The 23,722-nt window shown below is 43.5% G+C and overlaps 1 protein-coding gene across 3 annotated transcripts in view; it reads left to right on the forward strand.

Moving 5' to 3' along the window:
- Nucleotides 1–242: 242 nt before the first annotated feature.
- LOC135898875 (hsc70-interacting protein-like) overlaps nt 243–23,722 on the forward strand; it is a 46,364-nt gene continuing 22,884 nt past the window's right edge. The window contains exons 1-9 of one of the 3 annotated variants that reach the window (XM_065428055.2): nt 243–393; nt 1,269–1,415; nt 2,488–2,551; nt 3,781–3,865; nt 4,611–4,681; nt 6,496–6,562; nt 6,987–7,071; nt 11,334–11,444; nt 15,591–15,693. In XM_065428055.2, the coding sequence (XP_065284127.2) occupies nt 1,297–1,415; nt 2,488–2,551; nt 3,781–3,865; nt 4,611–4,681; nt 6,496–6,562; nt 6,987–7,071; nt 11,334–11,444; nt 15,591–15,693 (705 nt within the window). In that variant the 5' untranslated portion in view covers nt 243–393; nt 1,269–1,296. Of the gene's footprint in view, nt 491–581; nt 604–1,268; nt 1,416–2,487; nt 2,552–3,780; nt 3,866–4,610; nt 4,682–6,495; nt 6,563–6,986; nt 7,072–11,333; nt 11,445–15,590; nt 15,694–23,722 lie in introns of those variants that run through there. The other 2 variants (XM_065428056.2, XM_065428057.2) reach the window with 2 other exon arrangements.

A 23,722-nucleotide genomic window follows, 5' to 3' on the forward strand; every position in this document is an offset into this window, starting at 1 on the left:
GGTGGGTCATTCGTGTCTAGTATTCTTGCCCACAAGAGTAACAAAATGAACGTCAGTGCCCTTTACAGAAACAGCCATAGCCGATAACCACGGAAGCTGGCTTTGGTAACTATTGTAACCAAAACTCGCGCCTTTTTATGTTGCGGCAACTGGGTGTGGCAAGCGGCACAAGCGGCAAGTAACACTGAGTGAGTCTCAAAATTAAAAAATAAAATTGTTGTTGACTACTGTTTTATAATGTTCGGATAAAAAATGAATCTAGCTTTTTTTTTTATGCTCTCGGGTTCACTGTGAGCCGCTAAATCCCCAATGTTCTCTCTTGCCTTCCGCATCAAAACATGAGAGGGCGTGCACATAAGACGCTGGTCTCGAATTTTCTCTGTTCCACGTGAGGTACGCACGCTTGTCTTCAATTTTTAGGCGCTTCATAAGTATTTGCTGTGTGTAGCGTGCAGTTGACTTGTAGTTCGCTGAAACAACGGCCTTCTCCGTATGTATGCATGTACCACAACAGATGATAACGACGCGCGTTTTCCTCCCACGAGCGTCGACGCGTTACGAGTGGCACGTCTGTTCGTGCGCATACACCCTTGTTTACGTTAGGTAGACTTTGTCAATCTCATACTCGTTAAACGCTGCGCGCACAAACATGCAGAAGGTTTAGTAAGCAGTGTACTTGTTGCTGTAATAAGTGAAGCAAATAACCTTGTAGCGCAATTACGGGCGCGTTATCCTGCTGCAAGCTAAATTGGCTATCCTGCAACGCAGTGCCTGAATGTTAAAAAAAAAGCAAAAAATTTACATTTTTAATTATAGCTGTATGTTTCCTCTCAGTGTGGTTTGGCGGAGGAAATAGCTGCGCAAACGTTTTGCGAAGAACGCGTGCCGAATCGTGCGATGTTCTTGAACTGTCGGCACGCGGTTCGTCTAGATTTAAGATGTCGGTTTGTGATGCGTCGAGTTTTTGTAACGTATAAGTTGCTGAGTGCTGATAGCGACTCGCATGTATGTCTGATAAGCAGTTACTGGCAGCAGGTTCACAACTCGGGCACTTGCCGCGACCGCGGCAACGATCCAGTCATAGACACTATGGGCGATCGCGCACCAAGGCGCGCGGTGGAGAACACGTGTGCCGATAGCAATAAACTTTGGCAGAAAGTGCATCTTTTATTCACTACGCCCTGTAGCCTGCTAGCCACTGTTGTAAATCAAGTGCAGTGTTATAACTTTGTATTGGCCCGCATGATGAATGTGCATCTTCCTCTTAGTGCTGGCCGCTCATAGCTGTGTGGAAAGATGTCGTACCTCGGAAGGGAACAGCTGCGTCAGCTGGAAGCCTTTGTGGAGTTCTGCAGTACAAAGCCAGAGATCTTGCACAAGCCAGAGCTGAGTTTCTTCAAGCAGTATTTGGAAAGGTAATGCTGCCGAATCTAACATGGTTTGTTTAATGCCCCTACACCTCTTGCGACTCGAAACAGCCATGTTTATTAAATTTACATTCTGTTCCGAGCGCATCTGTAATGGCAATGCTGTTTGGAGTTTCCAGTCGCTGACGCTTGGTTACATTAATCACAGCATTCGAGTGTTTATGTAATTAATAATCTTATGTATGCATTTGAGAGATATGTTTTGAAATATGTGCACTGTTACACAGACTAGATGAGGGATGCCTCATTTCGTCAAAGGAGCCTGTGAGCTAGAATATTACATTTGGCCTTAAACAGGCAGCACCCTATCCCACCCCTCTTTTCTGCGATGTGAAATATTCACCTTCTAATTGAACTTGTTGCTTCTGCATAGTTCTTTTTTTTTTTAAGTTATTTATGCAATACCATGTATAGGTACATGCATGGTGCATGCAAGCATTCGAAAACACAGGTAGAATGAAGTAATATATGCCAATCAGTAACAATAATTTCTGTTTCGCAAAGAGATATAGCCATTAATAGTTTGTGAAAAAAATGAATACTTGATCACGTCTGTGCGTGTAAAATAACCCGCCGTGGTTGCTTAGTGGCTATGGTTTTAGGCTGCTAAGCACGAGGTCACGGGATCGAACCCCGGCCACGGTGGCGGCATTTTGATGGGGGCGAAATGCGAAAACACCCCTGTACTTAGATTTGGGTGCACCAGGTGGTCGAAATTTCCGGAGTCCTCCACCATGGCGAGCCTCATAATCAGAAAGTGGTTTTGGCATGTAAAACCCCATAATGTTTTTTTTTTTTTACGTGTAAAATAATGGGTCAGAAAGTGGAGTTGGTGTTCTTTGCAGTCTTTTAATGCTTCGTTCAGTATAGGGATCTTCGACTATACACACATACCAGGTCTTTAAAAAGTAATATTACGGTACTACAAAAGGCGCCCAGTACATGGGCTACACTTCTTGTGCAGAGCAGAAGTCTGCTCTAACCTGTAAAGAATTTCTCCTCCAAAGTAACCATGCCATGCATACATGCCAACTCCTTTTATGCTTCATCATACTTGTAGCCTTGGTGCCAAGATTCCACCCGCTCCTCGTTCCCCGAGCCCACCACCAAAGGCCAAACAACCGGTTAGTCCACATTTGTTTTCTTTCTGTGCACCTGCGCTTCAAAAAAAACGTCAGGCCTGTTTAGCTTATTGAACAGCTTGAAGGGATGTTTCACCTGCTAGTGCAATGTGTAGTATGCACTTCTGGACACAGTGATCAGTTACGATGCTTAGCAAGGTTTTGGGTTTGATTCCCGGCCATGTGGGCTGCATTTCTAGGAGGCCAGTATGAGAAAAGAAAGAAAAGCTTGTTTAGGCCTGTAATGAAAAACTCGAAGTGGCTAAAATTAATCTAGAGCTGTACATTCCTCATTTCCCATGCTGCAGCTTTGGCATGTAAGACTTGCCAGGTTATGACTTTTCAAGCAGTTTTCGTGCAACATTGGTTGAGAGCTCGAAATAGGGTTTAATTTGTGTTTTCTTCCTTTGTTCCATGGATAATGTATATACCGTGTGCTGCCTTCTGCTGTGACATCAATTAAATGCGTGAAACAGAGTTTGCTAGTCTGTGGCATGGCAGGCATCATTGTGCCATCTTTATTGTCATCATTGAAAATAGCTGGACAAGTATGCGCAGAATCGAAGGAGCAGTTGCACAAAGCTGGGGACATTAGGGAGTTTCGAAGGAGTAACTAGTGTCACAGTGAAAGAGTTGGAAGCTGCTGGAATTGCTGAAGTCTGGAATTTTCTTGACATAATTAAACCGTTTTCTGCAGCTGCGAGATATGCAGCTTGCTGCATTCACCTGTCTTGCCTTTTGTGTTGCCTTTTATGATGTGGCACGAGTTGCGTCCAGTGTGAGGAATTCGTTAATTAGAGTGATTTCATTCTTCCTGATCTGCTATTCCAAACTTCTTTCATGCAGCCACAGAGGTTGTTTCATGTGTTGTTAGGCGATCTTTTCTGTGCATAGAGAAGTAAAACTTGGCTCTGATCTTGCAAAATGGTATGCTTCATTATTCTTATGCAGTGCTTCTTAGTGCCTTTACAGTAGACTAAATCAGTTAGTGTTTTCTTGCTGCCAGCATTGCAAATTGGCGCATCGGTACTATTGCTGGCATAGCATTTCATGTTGGCAGAAACGTCATGAGATTTTATCACAGGACGCCACATCCATCTTGTCCAGGTCGTCACAGTCATCTTTGTTGTTCATCAAAAAGTTTAGCACCTTTAGCATGCTGAGTTTCTTGCTCACTTAATACAGTAAGTGGTGGATGCCGTTAGTTCATGAGTTTTGTGACAAAACTACAGGAAGAAGTCAACATGGAGGAGCCAACTCCTGAAACAGAGCCAGAGCCTGAACCAGTAAACCCAGAAAGTGAAGAGAGTGAAGTTGGTGAGAGAATTCACTCTTTTGGTACAGTTGACTCTCACATATTTAAATTGAGGCAGTTTTTTATCCAACTTGGTGCACTGCATTTTCAGCAAATTGTAAGTTTAGTCAAATTACTTTCTTTCAATTCATGCTCTTTCCAGGCAAAGCATTACCAAAATTATGCGGCTTCTGTGGCCGAAAGTGCCTTAGTGCCGTGTATCATATTGCCACGTACAAGTGAAAAGTAGATAATCACAATAGTACTTGCAAACAAAGCTTTGCAATTACCTGTGTGTTAATAAACCATTAGTAAAGCCACTGTGGCATAAAAGGTAGTTTTGCAAAGATAGGATCTCATATTGAAATGTTGGCCAGCCTTTCCAAGGTACCTTATCGCTGCTTGTAACTTTTATACCACAGTGTGCTACTCCACCACAGTGTGCCATGACAGTGTGCTACTCCATCTGTGGGCCCCTTCTTGGTTTTGGATTAACAGAGCCAGCTTTATACAGTGACTGAACAGCAAATTGTGTTCCCCCGACATTTTCCCTAGAACCATGTTTGTGTGGTGCTTGATTTCAACTTCTGCTGAATGAAGCCTCCAAATACGTTTCAATTCTTTAATTTTTATAGAAGACGTTTGTCCTGGGAGATTCAAATTAACATTCGTTGACTGTGCATGATGCAGATATCAATGCATTAAATTAAAAGGGTCTGTCAAGTGCAGTTTTTGATGGTTTTTTACTTTGACTGCCCACTTTGCTAGAGTTGGACACCAGTGGTGTTGTGGAGCCGGACCATGACGATCCACTGTCTATGGGAGACTGCAGTGTTGAGGTGAGTGCATGACCCAGTGCAGGGTCAGACTAATTATGATTATTTTATTATTTTATTTTTTTGAAAAACCACTTTTTTGTTAGTTTTGAAGATGGTGAGCCATATTACCCCGGCTGTCTTCTCCTTGTGCCACGAGGAATTTTTTGTTTGGAGACCATCCATTTGTCTGTACAAAATTGTGTGCAGAATTAGGGAGTCCAGTTTAAGCCGGTGGGTTGTTTGTTTGTCCTCAAGTTTTTGAGAAGTGGCATCTCGTGGCATGTTTTGCTTAATACCATGTTTGGATTGCCTAACCTAACCTAACCTAAGGGAGCACATAAGTGTAGAGCGCATGCAAGTTTTCCTTTCTGGCAACTGTGGGAGCACCCAGGTTTGCAGCAGACAAATTGTGGCCAGTGATGCTGGTCATTCCATGTGCAGTAGGCCTTTCGCTTGTTTCTGGCAGGTGGCACCACAATTCGTTTCACTGAAATAATTACTTTATTGGCTCAGCGTTGCCAAATAAGTGTGCTTCCGGTCTATTCTCGATTAAACAGACAAGCACTGCACCGAAGCATAGTATAAAGCAAAATGCATTCCTAAATGTCACCGCAGTTTGAAACTTGAGTACAAATGAGCCAGCATTTTTTGCAGAAGAGACATTTGTACAGGACCCCTTTTTAACATATGATAGACAAATGTTAGCCTTTCATTCTGTAGATGAGGAGTTATCTCACTGTCCTAGTCATAGTCACTTTGTAGTAATGGGGGAGAGTTGCAAAGGGCTTATGAAAACATTTCTGTTTGTAGCATCATTTTCTGCCATGATGCATTTTAGTCATCTGCTGAGTCTAGAGAAAACTGACATGCTTGCTTGAAGAAGGAGATAAACGAATAATGTGAGACCTAAAACATGTTCCTTGTGTTAGAAAGTTGTTTGCTGACATACACGTTGATAGCAGTTTGATGAAGTGCTGCAACACTAAGAGCCTGAATGAACTGAACGCACTCTTTTATAAAGGCTCTGACAGTAGCAGGAGCAACTGCATGGGCAGCTGCATTATTTGCCTTTATGGTAAATCCATCAAACCAGAGGTCCATAAAATCTGTGCAGGTGCCTTCTTCAACCATCAATATGTTATTTGTCATTGCCGTAGGATGTGGTAATTATTAATGGGGAGCTTCTATGACATTTTGAGAAAGCAACCTACTGCAAATGCAACCAGCAAAAAAAGAAAAAAAAAAGAGGAAAGCTGTATTTCGCTACAGCTCATGTGGGCCAGAAAACGTGTGCCTTTTAAAAGGCCTTCCACTTACCCAGGAAAGAGGTAGGCATGTCTTAAAGTGGGCTTCTGCCTTAGATAATCACAGGCACTCAATAAAGCAAGCCTATTTTTTTATGCTCTTTCATTTTGCTGTTGGTCGCAGACTAACTACTATGCATTTTTTTTTTTGCCATCTCAGTAGTTGTGATGCCTTCAGTAGCTCTGCTGTTGTGCCTAATCCACAGGAGATAGGTCAGTGTGGCACATAGTCCTCTTTTTGGTACTAACACCGGACAATTCTTTTGACTTTGGCCCTGTTCACATTTATTAAGGCAGGTTTTGACAAGAAATACATTGATGGTGCAGTTCATGAGAAGTCTCATTGTTTTTATTCGTGAATGCATTTTATGAAGCTGTTGGCAACTGCAATTGGGCTTCGCTGCTTTAAAAGTGGATGTGCTAGGCTTAGTGATATGGCTTAAAAAGTAAAGCTTTTGAAGTTTGGCAATGTTGTGTTAACTGATGGATCTTGCAATCTGCTTTTTTCTTCCTCTCTCTCTCTCTCTCTAGCTTACAGAGGAGAGGATGGAGCAAAGTTCGGAAAAGAGGGGACAAGCGATGGAAGCTCAAAGCGAAGGTTGGATTTGGCTTTGTGTTTTGTACAGTTACTCGTATGCATCAGTGAGACATCCGAAGGGGCATGTCTGTTCTATCACCATGTTACTTTGTTGTTATATTTTTAATCTCTCATTTTACGCCTTGCCATCAGTGCTGTTTCCAGTCTTTTGTTACATGCTGGCTTTTGGCAGTCATGTCCGTGCAACTTAAATGATATGGTGGGATGGTGAAGACTGTCGCATTATAGAAAACAGGCAGATAGTCACATTGCTTTTTTTGACAGGCATTTAAAAATGAGACTTTCTTCGGCCTCCTATTGGCGCTGCTTTCGTGCTCAGCAGTTATGCCTTTTTTTGCAATTTGTCTGAAATGTTGAAACTGCTCCTACTTCACAAATGGCCAGCAGTGGTGCATAACTAATTGTAATGTTACTTTTTCTCTAGGGAAACTTGACGAGTCACTGAAGCTGTGGACCGAAGCCATTGAACTAAATCCATCAAGTGCTGTCCTGTTTGCCAAACGAGCAAAGTGAGGGTACTTTTTTTCTTGCATTCTTTCAGAGTAGCAGTAATTGAAGTGAGTGCCCAGTCTCTTGTGTAACTGGTTTTCTCGTCCCCAAAAAGTTGTTAAAATACTAGTGATCTCCTCTCTTTGGTTTCAGAAAAATTTAGTGTGCTTCTATTAGCATCATTTTGGGCTCTTGCTGCACTTCAATAAGAGAAAAATGAGAGGCTGTTCATTCACTTGCACGTGAGGCCCTTAGCCTTGTTTCTATCTGTTCCTCGGCCTCATTTGGGCCTCCTTGCCAAGTATTGAAAGCGTAGGTCAAGAAAAACTGATTGTGTCACTTGATGACACCATTTGTCGGCAAGATAGACTCAAGATACCATTTGTCACCATTTGTCGGCAAGAGTATCCACTCAAGATATGTGGATACTCACTCATACTCGCTGACCAATATTTTTGCAAGCTTTGTACTCATTCGCACTCACTTGCACTCACTTGTCAACACTCATTCAAGTTCCTACTCATGCTCACCAACGGTCACTCACATTCATAGTCACTTCAATTGAAACTTAATGGCTCCTGCTCATGCTCATACTCACGTCCACTGCCACATACTGGTACTCACTCACACACATACTCGCACTTGAAGGCAGTTGCTCACGTTCATTGAAACTCGCTGCGACTGACTTTCATTTGTACTCACATTAACCGGCACTCACTTCTGTTCCTCCTCTTGTCTACTAAAACTCACTGGAACTCACTCACATTCATGTTCATGTCTACACACAACCACACACACACACACCTTTCGTTGCCCACTATCACTCTATCTCATGCCTGTGCAATGATTGGGGATCAAGTATGAGTCAGTGTACACATGAGTGGGTATGCCGACCTATGGATGGCACACAGAGACGGGAGAACTTGCTTTCACAACTCACTCGTCTAGAATGGGCCTTCTTTGCCACCAAATTCAGCAACATCACACGTCACGTGTGCAGCAGCTTTTTATTTTTCGTTTGCTTGGTTGTTCTGATATCACTGTTTCGTGGGCTGGTCCATTTTCATTGCCCCATGTGAGTTCTGTTTGTTTATTAGCTTAGTGGGAATGGCTTTGGCGTGACAACAAAGACCGATACTGTTGATCTTGAGGCGCCTATTCTTAGAAGGCAGTTGCAGGACTTAAAGCATGAAGATGGCATTTGTCTGGCTACCTAAAAATGTGTAACTCTCTGTTTTGTTTGTCACAAAGAAAGTCAGGTGAGAGCACCGATTGGTGAAAGTGATACATGTCACTGTCACAGCGGCACTTTCAATTGTAGACTGCCTCAATCCGGAACTAAATTCAGGCTGAGCACTCGTATATGGTCATCTTCTATTGCACTTGACTTTGTTCCTCCTTGCTCCAATTATGATTGAAATGATTTATTTTGATTGACATCACTTGCTAATGAAAGCAGAGAAGCAGGAAGGCCGTGAACGCTAGTGTTTAGAGCTTGAACGTGCCCACTAGTTGTGCATGACTCATGCTTGCATGCTCGCTTTTTTTCTTTCTTTAGGGTGGGGGGGGATTTGTCACAAGGCATAAATAATAAAAGAAAGTTAAATAAAAGCTTCCAACTGTGAATCATGAAAGAACTGCAGCAGCATCTTTGCAAACTAGTTGTCCATCACTCATTGGTCGTAGTTTTCGGGTTTTCAGGTATAGCGGTGTAAATTTGTTCACTTATCACTTATAATTTGTGTGCTACAGAAAGGACAGAATTTCTTATCTAAAGCAAATGAACACACGCTTTTCTCTTGACGGGTAAAATTGCCAGGATAATCATTTGCGCAACTTTTTTTTAAATGTAAGAGCATCAATGGCCCATTGAGTGAAAAAGCCGGCGGTGCCTGTAGCAGCGAAACGGCACTTAAATTTCAATTGGTTGCTAAACCACATCACAAGCGTGCCTTGACAGAGCAGAGCGGGTGAAAGGGATCACCTGCTGCCGCGGTAAAGCGACTGGTACTGCGTGAGGGGAGAAACCATCTCCGCTACACCTCGTCACCCTTGCTCTCACTCTCGGAAGCCAACGTGCGGTCCGTATCTCTCTCACCCCCTCTGTTTTAAGCTGCTGTTGCAAGTTTAAGCTGCTGTTGCAGCAGCGGCCACCAACGTTGGTGGCCGCTGCTGCTTTCTCGGTCTCGTTGCACAGGACGTCAGTAGCATGAGGTGTTGGCACCACAGGCTGCTGCTGCTTGCTGGCTTGAGCAGCACATACTACTAAGTTACATCACTCGCAGCGCAAACTCGCAGGACTGCTCAGTGGCATTCAGTTGGGAATTAATGCTTTCACATTCACAACTCATAAGAAGTGCTTAGTAGTCCTCTTTTCTTTCTTTTTTTTTTCCAATGTTGTTGCTGGGTTAGCTTTGGAAAATAAGTTATTGGAACAGAGATCTGCCAGCTTTGCACAGACGAGAACCAGTTGTTGCATGGTACATTGAGTACATATTGCAACGCACACAATTATTACTTTTGAGCATTACAGAGGATGCGCGTAATCACGCCACAACAATGTGAATACAGAGTCCCTAACATGTAGCTGTTCAGTGGCTGTGCACGAAAAGAAAAAAAAAAGATCATTCTGCGCCAAATGACTTCATGCAAGTGCTTTCTAGGAATGCCAACAGGATCGCTCATCGGCACGCCAGAGAACACCTATTGCCCTGTGCGGGAAGCAAAAGTTGGCACATCACCTCATCTGATACTAAGCACAAAAACAAAAAGCAATTTTAGGTGAAGCGGCTGATGCAGGAATGAAGAGCTGTTTTAAATAAAGTTATAGTATTCGGTCGTTCATTCCTTGTCCCATTTCTCGCACTGCTTTTGTTATTGTTCTTAGCATCATATGCAAACTAGAGTATACAAACTAGCCCAGCACCAAAGTCTCCTCATCTGATTGCACGGGGCCGCCCACCTGAACAACGCCACCTGGGATAACTTTCAAAAACCGATCTACCACGAAAAAAAAAGAAAAGCTGTTGCATACGTGAAATGATGTCATTAATGATGGCAGAGCAGAAGCCCCACCCTAGACTGGCGAGCTGCGAAAACAGTTTCTCCCCCTTGCCAACCTTGTCCTGCAGTGACTTGCACCATGCGGCACCACTCCATACGAGGGCAAATCAGAAAGTCTTCGCACCCTCTTTTTTTTTTTTTTAAGCCAAATTACGGTTCTAAATTTGCAGTCAGCATATCGATTCTCAGTGGTGGACATTTCTTGAAACGGCCCAGCCTTATCTGCCAGTAGCTATGTGGCACGGCACTGCTGTCAGTTGTTGAAGATGGCAGTTTTGCTTCACACGTCCATGGCATGCGAGCAATGAAGTGCGATTTGTTTCATATGGAGCAAGGGACATATACCATCGAAATCTGCAGGAAAATGCAGCCCACGAATGGAGAATGCTGTCTCGCTTTAAGAAATGTGAAGTGGTGGTGTTCCTAACAGGCCGTCAAGACTTGAAGGCCGCATGCGCATGAATTCTACCACAGAGAAATCTAAAGTTTAGTGATGCGATGGGACAAATGTCTGAATCAGTGTGGGGACTAGGTGGAAAAATAGTGTAAGGTATCTGGAATAGTATGTATATTTGTAATTACCTTTATGTACCTTACTTTGGCTAATAAAAAATAGCGGCAAGGCCTTACTGATTCGCCGTCGTATGTTATGCGTGCAGGAAAGTCTGCTTGGCAAAATGTCACAGGCAGTAGAAGGCTGGCTCTCTCCCATTCTTAAACAAGTTCTGGCCACTTCTAACACTGTCTTTGCTGGCTGGCTGGGCTGGCTGCATATGTTTGTGTGTGTGAGGTGAATAGAAGGGTGACACAAATTGGTTACATCTATAGCATTTTTTCGAGTTAGGTTAGGTTCGGTTAGGTTCGAGATAGCAGAAGGGGAACACTTTTATGCTGGTGATTTGGAGAAAAAAAGGGTTGCTTTATATGTTTCCAAATGCAGTAATTGCCCTTATACTACTTGCATGTGCCAATCTGCCTCCAAATCTGCGGCCCTTTTCAGTGTGGCACAAGTGTTTGAAAATTGCATGGCTGCACTCCTTTCTTGCTTCCCAATTTCAAATGATGCCAGTTGCGGATTGAACAGCTTAGGGCTCCACTTCAATCTCGTGGTGTCGCTCTTTAGTGAGTGAAGAGTGAGCGCTACCAGAAAGAATGAATAAAGAGTCGAACTTGCAAAAATATGGTAGTGTTTCAGCTGTGATGCTTGTGTTCATTTCAGTGTGCTGTTAAAACTAGAGAAGCCAAATGCTGCCATTCGAGATGCCAACAAGGCCTTGGAGTTGAATCCCGACCAAGCACTAGGCTACAAGATTCGAGGGAGAGCACACAGGTTGGTATCCCTTGTCCACTAAATTCTCCCAGTGGTGTCCTGTTTTCTTAGCATTATAGCACAACCCAAGGCATTGCCTGCATATTCTTATTCTAGGTGTGCCGACTACATCTGCCAGACGTTTCTAATTTGTTTATTGTTCAAACTTGCAAAATTTTGTGCCAAGGTTTCTTGATGCATGAAATGTAGGTACTTCATTGCACAACAGTCGCAGAGGCACACTCTTTGTTAAAAATATACAGGCTTCATTGCCTGCTGTAACCACTGGACATACTACAGGCAGTTTTAGGCAGTTCTTGTGGTATACCATTGCTTCCTATGGCCTGAGGAATGAAGAAAAGCTCATGTGCTCCTGATCTGGAGGTCTGTAGTGTCAGATGTACTATGAGAAGAGTACTACACAGCCGAATAAAATATTGGCTGCGAGATTGAGCAGAGCTGCCACTTGGCGGTCACTGGCTGAACCACATTTAGTGTGGATTGTGCTTGAGTCGTCTGCTAGGCGCTACGTATTTACATGTGCGTGTAAGGTGTGCATGGCATTTAGCCTTGCGCTGTTGTCCTCTTGCTGTAGTAAGATGAGTCACTGCCCATGTCAAGTGTGTGATGTGTGACCGTCGTACCTTTTGTTCACCAACCCGCCGTGGTTCAATGGCTATGGTGTTGGGCTGCTGAGCATGGAGGTCGCGGGATCGAATCCCGACCATGGTGGCCGCATTTCGATGCGGGCAAAATGCAAAAACACCTGTGTACTTAGATTTAGTTGCACATTAAAGAACCCCAGGTGGTCGAAATTTCCACAGTCCTCCACTACGGCGTGCCTAATAATGAGAAGGTGGTTTTGGTACGTAAAACCCCATAATTTAATTAATTTCTTTTAACCCTTTGTCTATTAAAGTTTTTCCAATCCAATTTTAACCCTTTGTTCACCAGTCATGCCTGTTTTATTGTCGCTTTATGTTTCAAGTATGCCACAGAAAGCATTTCGCTTCATTTTAAACAAATCACCGTCGTGTTTGTACGACGAAAAGTGGAAAGACTACGTGTTAACCGATACGTACGTAATAAGCTGGTACGGTTTATGCGGTTACAAAACACATTATGTTCAATGGCCGCTGAGTCAGGGATCCAACTTTAGTACTTTTAAAACGAGACTACTGTTTAAGCGGGTACGGTTTAACGAGGTTCTACTGTATATTCAAGATGAGCAAAATTAATGGTGTCATGAAAGCTGTAGATACATGCGGGAAGTAAAGATTATGTATGAGACACAGCGAGAATCTGGTTCTGCTATAGCAAATAATTAGATATAATTTAGGTTTGGAATATTAATTGGCAAATGAACTGTGAGAATGCCTCACCATTTGGGCCATATCAGGTGTTCAACTATTCGAAGCAGATTCAGTTACAGAACCAGGACAGTGGGCTTGTCTGCATCTTGCCCTGGCTGGACAGTGCTTGCCATGACAATGGGGCCCTGTGGTTTCTGTTCGCAGCAATCGAGTTATCAGAGTTGGAGTCACTGAATTCCGGGGATTTCTCTGTTTTTGTGAATGTGCCTTGCATTTTTGTTCAGCCAAACCTGTTAATGTGGCAGAAAAGGTGAATGCTCACAGATAGTTTAGCACAGGGGACCAGAAGCGAGGCAGCTCACTCTTCGGTGCAAAACCAACCCTGCTCACTGCATGTGTGAGACTGATACTGTGGTAATGTATTTCCCTATACCTTGAGAAATTTACAGTCGAGCCTACGTACCAATGAGTTTCTGTGTTTCTGTCTTGCCATGTTCCTTTCAAAATTTGTTCTGTTGGATGGGCATGTGAGAACCATATTTTAACAACATTTGCCATTCTCCGTGTAATTCTTTTCATTTTTGCACAACCAAAATTAAACTGTTCTGTTCGTTTTATAATATCCAAGCAAAAAAAACCTGACGCTGAGGGCACATCACCTCTGAAAAAACCCAACATTGAAAGGGTTAATACAATAGTCGCATACAACATTAGATTACTTTTATTATATTTAACATTAAATCTGTACATGCTAGTATTGGCAAAATAAAATAAATTGTGATCGGGTATATATGAAAACACGCAGGCACAAGTTGTGCCTCTCAGCAGCAGGCGAGCAAGAGGCCCTCTGTTGATTTCGATGGCCCGTCGGTGACTTGCCATGCCAATATGTGGCATGTGAACAATGCGAAATTATAAACATGCTTTGCACCGTCATTGATATGTATTTCTGTGCTTATTAGTTGCACGTCAGCTAAGACATATTTTTGCCAAAGTATTTATTTATTTATTTGTTTGTTTGTTTATTATACATACATTCAAGACCTAGCAGGCACAACAGAAAGGAGTGGTGAATATGTACAATATTTGCAGTACAAGTCAAGAATAGAAAATCGAAACTATAAGGCACGTTGAACGGCGATATTGAAGTTAGTGGTGTCACAAATTGAGACCTTGGAGGTGGGCTTGTCCAGAATGTTCAGAATATACACTTGTTTAGAATGTGCCATTTTCTCTTGCTGAATGCTTGGAATTTTTGCTACCAGAATACATACTTTAAGCTGACAAGTGAACAAATATGTGTTGTGACCAATGTAGTCTTTGATATTTCATTTTCTGTGCTGTTATAGCACTAAGGTACTTGTTGAAATGAAGCATAGCTAACCAAACATTCTGTTTGCTTCAATATGTCAGTGTTGCTATGACTAGGTTTGAATTTATTTAAAGGGACACTAAAGGTTAGCAGAAAGTCAAGTTAAAGTGGTAGAGCAATGTTCTAGAACGTCTAAGGCGTCAATATAATCGCGAACAGAGCTTTAGTAACCGAGAAATTGAGGTAAATGCATGACATGATTTGAGACCCCCCAGCGACATTCCGGTACTAAACCGATGACGTAAGGTCTCCCCGTAATTTATGTTACTAATACTCAACTACTCGTATTAAAAATATCATTTCATTCGATTATAAGACGGAAAAAAATGCTACTTGTCTACGTCTATTCGATTCTAAGAAAAAATAACATTTTGACGTTGCCCTTCAGTAATATGGGCGTTCGAAAGGTTTCGTTTTCGCTCGACTTTGCGCGCTCGACCCTGCGCCGCGCACGCTTTGGAGTTTCAGTACTTTCGTTATCGCGTCGTGCTGTGAGGGTTCTGCTGGCTCGCGAAACTTTCATTTGGAACAAGCAGCGAGAATGCCACGTCCATGTGATGTCGTGGGAAGCCCTTGTTGCTTTCCCGCTCCGGAGAGCCGGTGTCGAGGCCGCCGTCGTAGTACGCAACGACGCCGGCAGTGCGAGCCCTCAGCAGCAGGTTGCGCTCGTCGGTGCTCAAATCGCTGAAGTTGAGCCCACCATCGCGAGCCAATCTGTCGGTTTCAGGGTCCATTGCGACGAGCGTCGAAGTTAGCGTCATAGAATGAAGTACCAGCTTATGGGCGTATTGCGGTATAGTAGCGGCGCCTGGTGGCGGTGCGGGAAACGACATCTGGGTCATGCCAGCTTGGCTGTGGCGAAGCACGTTTCTAGGCCGAGTTTTGCGTCGATTCGCACTTTTTTATGCCCTGTTGCGAGTGCGAAAAGGCTCACAGACCAAGCCGACCACGCTGCGAGCTCGCCGCAGCCTATAGTTTAACGAAAACGGACTCTCCGTGTGCCGTGGGACGTAATGCGTTCCTCCTTTCGCTAGCCACCATACTCCCGCTTTCGCACTGCTGTCGGCTCTGTCTTGGCTCTGTTTCTGGCCGCGCGTTTGCATTTTGCGCAGAAAAGCCGTAGCGCCGTCTGCGGACGCCGTTCTACTCACCGATGGCGCAACGTCACTATGAGACCATGATGTCAGTTCTCCTCGATCGGAGGGCGGGCAATTTGAACTGCGCTAGAGGTACGCGGACGCTTCAGAACGCATTTTCTCTTAAAATAAGTCTCTCCTTGGCACGAAACAAGCGTTTCGAGGTTTCTGTGATGGTATTTCAACAGTCCACGTTGACTTAATAGTAACCTTTAGTGTCCCTTTAAGAGAACTACATTTAAGTGTATCAGTGAATGTTTGTTGAGAATAGGTACATAAATATTGTTTCATGTGCAATCATTCGAAGCACTTTGTATGAAGCATTTCTTTTCTCCTATATTTGCAGGCTGCTTGGTCATTGGGAGGAAGCTGCAAAAGATTTGGCCACAGCTTGCAGGCTGGACTACACTGATGAGGCCAACGAGTGGCTGAAGGAAGTCACACCTAACGTGAGCTTCATGCTGTATTCTGTTTTTGCAGATAAACTCCTTTCTTCTGCTACAACCACTTAGGAGTCCCAATTTTAAAGACAGTATTTTTCTAAGCGAGTTAACCCCACTATTCCTTACTGGGTATGGATTTTTATAGCCTTTTTCTTTGGGGCCGATCCCAAAGGTTGTGCAGTTCTCGTTGATATGTGCAATTTAAAAATGTGGGCTAATCATGGAGATTATGCAGACAAAAAATTTAAGCTACTCCTACTCCCCTCATGAGGGGTAATGCTATAGGGTACTGTCTGCTGTGACTCCACCCCATTCTCAGCCCTAACTTGCTCAGGAAGGCATTGTTTTGGATCAATGCTTACTAAAGGTTGAATTGCCTAGCAACTTTTTTTAACCTTATTGAGCATGTCGCCTATTTTTGCAGCTTTGTAATCCAGCTTTTTCAGCCTTGTCTTTAAAGCTTTTTGCTGACTACCAGCTGTTCCTTATTGAAGGCAGGTACAGTAGACTCCCTCTTGAGCTGAATGCTGTGGCAGTATGTAGCCTTGCTGCTTACTTGTCAGCATCGACTTCACATGAGCACAGTCACGTTAAACGTTCAGTTTAACTGATTCCTACTGCACTCCAACAGTGCGCCAATACAGTCCTATGGCAGCATTATAAACAAATTTTTGCATGCTGTTTTTGTCGAAATCAGCCATTTGGCCTGAGCAAAAAGAAGAGGATTTTCCGAAATGTGTGCCCTGTAGTGTGCCTAGATGACCACAATTACTGGGTTGGAAATTAATTTGGACTCTATTTTGAGTTTCTGTATAGACCTTTTCGTCGAGCGAGGAAGAATGGGTGTGCGATAAGCCATTCTTCCTCTCTGGCTTGTGGGAAACGGTGCGGCGCTGCTTGAATGTGTTGCTGTCATATGCTGCAAACGATTTGTAAATGTCTTAGCGCAATCTTTGTGAAATTTATGTGATGTCAGTTCATACAAGGTCATCGGAGAACCACTGTGTAGCCTTTCGGTGCAGCAGTAACTACTGTATGTGGAAATTTATCTTGGGTGTACGAACAAGTGACGTGCATCATCATCCGCGGTGTGTGTACAGGTTGTTAACTATTTTGGCTGTATCGATTTTCACTTGGCGAACAGAACTAGCATCTATGAATTGTTGTTTGGCGTGAAAACTAAAACGTAAAACTGCATGCTCGTGCACGGCCAACCCAATGCGATCCCGAAACATCTAAGCGCCAATCGTTATAAAATATTTGCGTCAGCAACAGGTATCGTACACACACATCTTAAGTCTAGTTGGCTTGAAATCACTGTGCTATGTCTATGCTAGCCTCCTGTGTGAGGCCAATAGCGTTACTCAACACAGTGATAACTGCAGTTGGTTGAGGGCACAATTTCTGTAAGACGCTTGAGTGTGTCGTAGAAAATGTCATGAAAAAGACCGAAAAAAAAATTTCATTCTCATCCTCTTCTCTTGTGAGGAAATAGAAGGAAAAAAAAAAAGGAAACTTGCTAACGCTGCAATAAGACCTGGCATGGTCATGCTGCATGCTTGAACAATGCCCTACAGTCAATGACCAATTTTCGAGACGCCCAATTTTTCGGACATGCCCGATAATTTGGACGGCTTTGCGGCACCCCATAGAGTCAGTGTATAAAACACCTTAAATTTTGGACGCAAGAACCCTTCGCCGTCCGACTTTCCGGGCTGTTTGCCATGGCCGCAAGTCTGAAACGGAAATAATCAGACACCTGGGGCCGTCATTTTCATTATCTTGCCGCCTCGAACCAGCACTCTCGCACACAGATCCGCTGGCAGGTGTAGCCACCACAGTGGGAATGCTAGGCCTATCTGCTTCGACATTAGCTACCAAGCTTCTTGCTGTTTGGTACCTTGTTTTTTATTGAAAGAATTCGCTACTGTCATCAATTGTGCTGACTTTGCCTTTGTAATCCTCGCCATTGGCTTTGAAGCTCGAAAAGCATGGCGCATTGCATAATGCCAATTTCCCAAAAACCAGCTTCGCCTCGATGTGAAGCATGTGCTAAGTATTGCGTTGAAGGGTACCAAGAGCGAAGGGGTAATTGTCACGGCACACAGTATGCGTTCCTTAATTATACACGCATGCACCCACCGTCTCCTGTCACACTATGCGTACTGATGTGCCTAATAAGTGTACTGGCAGGCCTTCAAAGATTTTTCGGATGCACCTGTGGTGTTTGAGCCCTTTATGGCAGTAAAAAGGCATACATTCATTTTTTCACTCTACCCCATTTTTGAGATGTCGTGGCCCCTTAGGAGTCTGAAAAATTAGACATTGACTGTGTATTGAACAAACACCACTGTTTCAAAGGCTCGCGCGGTCCGCAGACGGTCATTTCACCTCTCAACAAGTGTAATTTACACTTTACCGTATGCAATTATTATAGCCAAAATTATTCTCTCTGTGGGTGGGAACCTCGTCCAACAAACGAGGTAGTCACTCTATATATCTACAGATAACAATTTTAATGCCTGTCATACTAAACAGCACTACTTATTCCATGGCAGAACAGTACCCATGCTGTTGGGGTTGTCACATGTTTTGGAACTACTTATTGCTACTAAACTACTGCTTAGAACTACAGTGAGAATGTAGCAGTTAGGCCATATTAGTTAAAAAAAAAAAACATTTAAGAAGACAAAACTGATGTCCGAGGCTAATTGTAGGCTGAAACGCACGCGCACATTGCACTGGGTGTTCCCTCAGCCTCAATGCAGCAGAAACTCTGACCATTCCGACTTAAATGGACACTAAAGGCTAATACTAAGTCAGCATGGACTGTTTAAATACCATTTCAGAAACCTTGCAACACTTGTTTCGTGCCAAGAAAAGACTTAGTTTACGAGAAAATTGCATCTGAGGGGTCTGAATACCTTTTTCGAAATTCAGATCTCCCGCCACCTAACTGGGGGAATGGTGATGTTGCGTACGCCATCACCGCCCTTTACTATCGTCAGTGAGTAAAACAGCGCCTGACAGATGGTGGTACCAGGCCAAAACCGACGAAGTCAGAGCGGCGGATTCGCCACTGCAGTACACTGCAGCTGCAGCTGCTTTTTGACCAAGTTTGCATAGACCGTTCGGGCATTCCGCGACATCACATGGAAGTTGAATTCTCTGCTGCTTGCAGTTTGTGCAAGTTTCGCGAGCCAGCAAAACCAGTGCAGCAGCACTACGCAACAACGAAACTACCGAAATGCGTAAGTGTGGGTGGTGCAGAGTCGAGCAAAAACGAAACCTTTTGACCGCCCATGTCAAGGGTAATTTCAATTAGTTTTTTTTCCATAAAAATGAAATAGAAATGGACAAGTAGCATTTTATTTCGTCTTATATTACAATACAAGGATGTTTTTGGACTGAGTAGTTGAGTACTGGTGACACAATTTAACTGAGGAGTGCCTTCGACATCGGGCAAGGGCTTGAAATTCCCGGATGAGTCTCTGATCATGTCCTGCATTTACCTCACTTTCTTGAGTATTAATGCTCTGTGCACGATATTGACGCCTTAGAGATTCTCGAACACTAATCTATCACTTTAGCTTGACTTAATATTTGCCTTTAGTGTCCCTTTAAATTGCTTCAGTATGTCTTACAGAACTGTTTCTCACATAGAAGATGCCGTGTCATATTAAATAGACTGTACGATGCGAGAACAACTACCAGAAACTGCCACTAAACGTATACCTGGTATACAACATGGGGCGCTCACCCAAGCCATTATCCCGACTGCCCATAAATGGTACCGCTGCGTACACAATACGGCGGTGCCCATGAAAAAATGCAGTATAAAAGTGCTATCGTTTTCTTGACTCTTTTATATTATTTTATTTGCTTCAAATCTAAGTATTCTCTGTACATTGATAATCAGAGTTACTTGAAATAAACAACAATGGATGCATAGATTCAAGAAAAATAAGTAATCTCCACTTTAGTGGCCCTCTTGACTGTTGGGGATTATAATTTATTTATTGCAATACAGACAAATGTTATAGCAAACTGGTTCTTGTGCGAAGTACAGTTTGATATACCAAGTAATTCAATATCATATCTGATCTCAGGTTTAATGAGCTATTCATGGTGAGCTTGTTATATACAATAGAACAAAGCTGTGCAACAATGCTAAAATGCCCATTGGCAACCTGATTAACACAGCATCCTGATGGGATCTATAGCTCTCTGTCGTTTTATAAGTCGTATCGCACCCTACCTGGTTATAAGGGAACATGCTGTCAAGCATGCCTAGCCTTGTGATCGAATGAAAAGATATGCCCAGAAAGCATACATTGCAAAAAATTCCGCTGCGGCTATTTTTATGGCACAGTCTTTAAGCCCTCGAAGTTGATACTGTCATACCTCAATACAACGAACATGGATATAATGAAGTATGGATATGGATATGGATATAATGAAGAACATGGATGTAATAACGCAAAATTTCATTGGTTGTGCTTTATCTAAGATGAGTGTTCGCCTGCTATAGTGATACCAAAATTGAGGTATCTGACATTGTGCCGCTTGTAGTGAAGCAAATTTTTGTTTGCTGTGGCTTAATATATGCATTCTGGCAGCAAAAGGTCAAATACAGTCACTGATTGATTTCTGAGGGCTGCTTGACTATTCAGACTTGTGGCATTGCCACCTACCCCTATAAGCAACGTATAACAGCAACAGAAATTCGTAAATTTCCTATGCTGTTAGGTGTACGGTGTGTTACTCAATTTTCCAAACATGATCTGCATGCATGATGCTCCTAACATAACAACTGTGAACAAAGTTGCTGGCACGTTGAACTAGTACCAAAACGCAACCTTGGTTATCAACTCTTGCCAACGCAGTGGGGTTATGTCTAACTGCTTAGCAAAATGGCTGTGATGAAAATTTGGTGACGGCAGGCATAGAGGCTTGTGACAAGTCGTTAAGGGAAGCTTGCTATCAATATACGTTTTTACCCGAAGACCTCAGTGGCAATCGAGTGTGAGATCACACGCATGTGCTAGACTGACAGCTATACAGTCGAGCCCTCATATATTGTACCTGGATGTATCAAACAATTGTAACATTCCCTTGGAAATCCCATTAAGAAGTATTGCACTGTATTACGTGTATATCGAAGTTCCGTTCACCGCCACATTCAATATATGAAGTGCTGTGCCACGCTGTGTCCCTGCAAGTGTGCTTCTAAAGAAACTGTGATTACTTACCACATCATCGGAAATAGCTATGTTTATATAACAGCATTGTTCTGCCAAATACAGTCAAGGCATTGACTATGGAAGGCAGTGCATGCCATAGAGGAAAAATGAGCAAAGTGCATGTTTCAAAATATCAAGGGCTCTTGTAGGGCTCTTGTAGCAGGGTCAGGTATTGTTGTGCACCATAACGCCAGATTTGCTTTATTAAGCTTTGCCGCATTGCAGCCGTATAATGCGGTGAAGCATACTGATAGTAGAAAGAACTGTTGTGCAGTGAAGCATACTACTTGCAACCATTCATTCTCGAAAAGAGGATTGCCATGCTGCTTCAAGAATATACTGCAAACGGCCTCCAAATCTGACACACACGCATGTTCCACAAGAAATGTATGGCACTCGATTTTTTTTTCGCTTAGTGGCTCGGGGCATATCAGTAATATCCCGCTTTTCATGTTCTCTGGAGACTGTTCAAGACATGCAGAGTGTTCAGATAAGTTTCAGATAGGCATATTTTATATTAAAATTAAGCTTTCTTTGCCTTTTTTTTTTACTTTCTGGGCGCTGTTGCTGTAGTCTTCCTCGTGCACGTTGCTGGGTTTCTTGTAACACTTCCAGAGGTACGAGCAGAGGCGCTCGCCTCTGCACAGCCTGGATGGCACTGCTGCGGCAGCCTTTCTTCACACTTTGCGCGTATGGCACATGCTGTGCTTGCTTTCCTATGCGACAAAAATGTAGGTGCTGGACTGTGGAGGTCACGTATTGGGCTATGATTGTGTAAAGGGTACAATCGTCCACAGCCTGAAGAGAGCGCTTGGAGCTGGCATCTCAGCAGCGTGCTGGTCACAAATGCAGAAGGAGCACGTAAGCACACTCCAGCAAAATGGCTACTAAGCGTGTACTCATTGTTTAGGACACCCAGGCCTGAAAGAAGCATTGCGTGGAACAGGAGCATCTTCGCTACGCAGCGAAACATGATGTAGACTGTAAATGTATGTATACAATGTATACTTACAATCATAATAATTAAATTATGTACAGCCCCATAATTCAATTAAAGTTTAACACTTCTGCCATGATACCATGTGAGGCAATGATGATGCTCAACTCAATCAGAAATTATGAACATTGATGCGCAACAGTGCCTTTAGCAAACACGTCTCCCGTTATGTTCCGTGGACTGTGCAAGCAGCAGTGGTGCACACAAGATAATGTTTAACGTCAACTCACCACTCTTGTATTTGACTAAACGCTGCAGAAATTATGCTTCGCCGGCAACTTATCGCTAATCATTGTCAGTCAAAGCAAACCCCATACAAAGCTTCATTTACATAGATTTACACAGTGTGTGAGATGTGCCAATATTTGTTTTATTTCTCTATATATTGAACTACTTTGCAATCCCCTTCAAGTTCGATATATCAGGGTTCAACTGTAGTACCAGAGTTCAGGGGCGCACATCCCGCCCCCTGTGTGTCAGAAAAATTGGTTGGCAACTGAAGCACATGTCAAGAGTAACTGCCGAGTGCTCCCATGCCAATTCCATGTTATGACACCAATCGCACAGTTGTGTATTAGCAGTCCTGGTATTGGCAACAGTGCAAAGGGTGCACTTATTCTTCTTGTGCCACATATCGGTGCACCATGGTGCTGAAGAGCCACCAAAATCTGCAGGAGGCCTATTGTTGGTCTGTCTAAGCTTCTGTTTCTTTCGAGTATATAGTAAAACCTCGTTAAACCGTACCTGATTAAAAAATAGTTTCGTTTTAAAAGTTGTAAAGTCAAATCCCTGACTCGGTGGCTGTTGAACATAATGCATTTTGTATCCGCATAAACCGTACCAGCTTATTGCATATGTATCGGTTAATGCGTAGTGTTCCACTTTTCGTGGCGCAATCACGGCGGTGTGTCGTGCCCATTGGGCGGCCCGGCCCGTCAGAACAACAAGCCTCAGAGATCAGAACAACGGCCTCCAAGTGCCCTGTGTGTTTGTGCGTGAAGCCACATCAACATCATTTCGGCGTTGTCCAAGCAAGGACTTGCATCATGCCGAAGCTCGGATAAAAAAGTACCCGGTGCTCAGCATAGAAGAAAACTTGGACATCATTTGTGCTATCGAACGTGGAACGAAGAAGTCGGCGCTGGCACGGGACCGGCATCTACTGTTGACTATGGTGTGTGGCATTTGGAATGTGAAGAAGTTGCCCAGCAGCGCTGCTGCGACCGCAAAAAGATGTCGGCTATGAGGTTCGGCTTTTGCCATGGGTGCCTTTGTTGTTGCCGAAGTGTCGCCTTATTGCAGTGATGAGGATGACACGGGAAGCCACAGCACAAGCGATGCAGGCCCGACAGTAGCAGAAGCTGCACATTACGTCAGCATCATGAATGCAATCGTCTCGGAGGGAACAGCACCCCGAAATGGAGAAGGCGCCCCATGACTTCTGCAGCGCTGCCGTGCCTGCGCATGAAGAACATGCAATGCCAACGCGGAATCTGCCATGTGAGTGTTTGCCAAGAAGAGGGGGGCTGGCTGAAAAGGTAGCTCGCAGCTTCAGCAAGTTTGAGGCTGCTGTTGTAGCTGCTAAGCCACCATGACATCAAATGCAAATGAAAATAGCAGACTTTGGTCACGCAAAGTGAATAAATAGTGCAGGTTTTTGCCCTCTTATCGCACTCTCTCCGACTTCAGCTTTTGACAGGTAAGTGGGTGATCTCATGCTTTTTCGGTTAAGCAGTACTACCGTTTAGTACATACTTTTTCCAAGTTCCGAACAATTACGGTTTAATGAGGTTTC

The sequence above is a fragment of the Dermacentor albipictus genome, chromosome 3 (genome assembly GCF_038994185.2).
Source record: "Dermacentor albipictus isolate Rhodes 1998 colony chromosome 3, USDA_Dalb.pri_finalv2, whole genome shotgun sequence".
NCBI lineage: Eukaryota > Metazoa > Arthropoda > Arachnida > Ixodida > Ixodidae > Dermacentor > Dermacentor albipictus.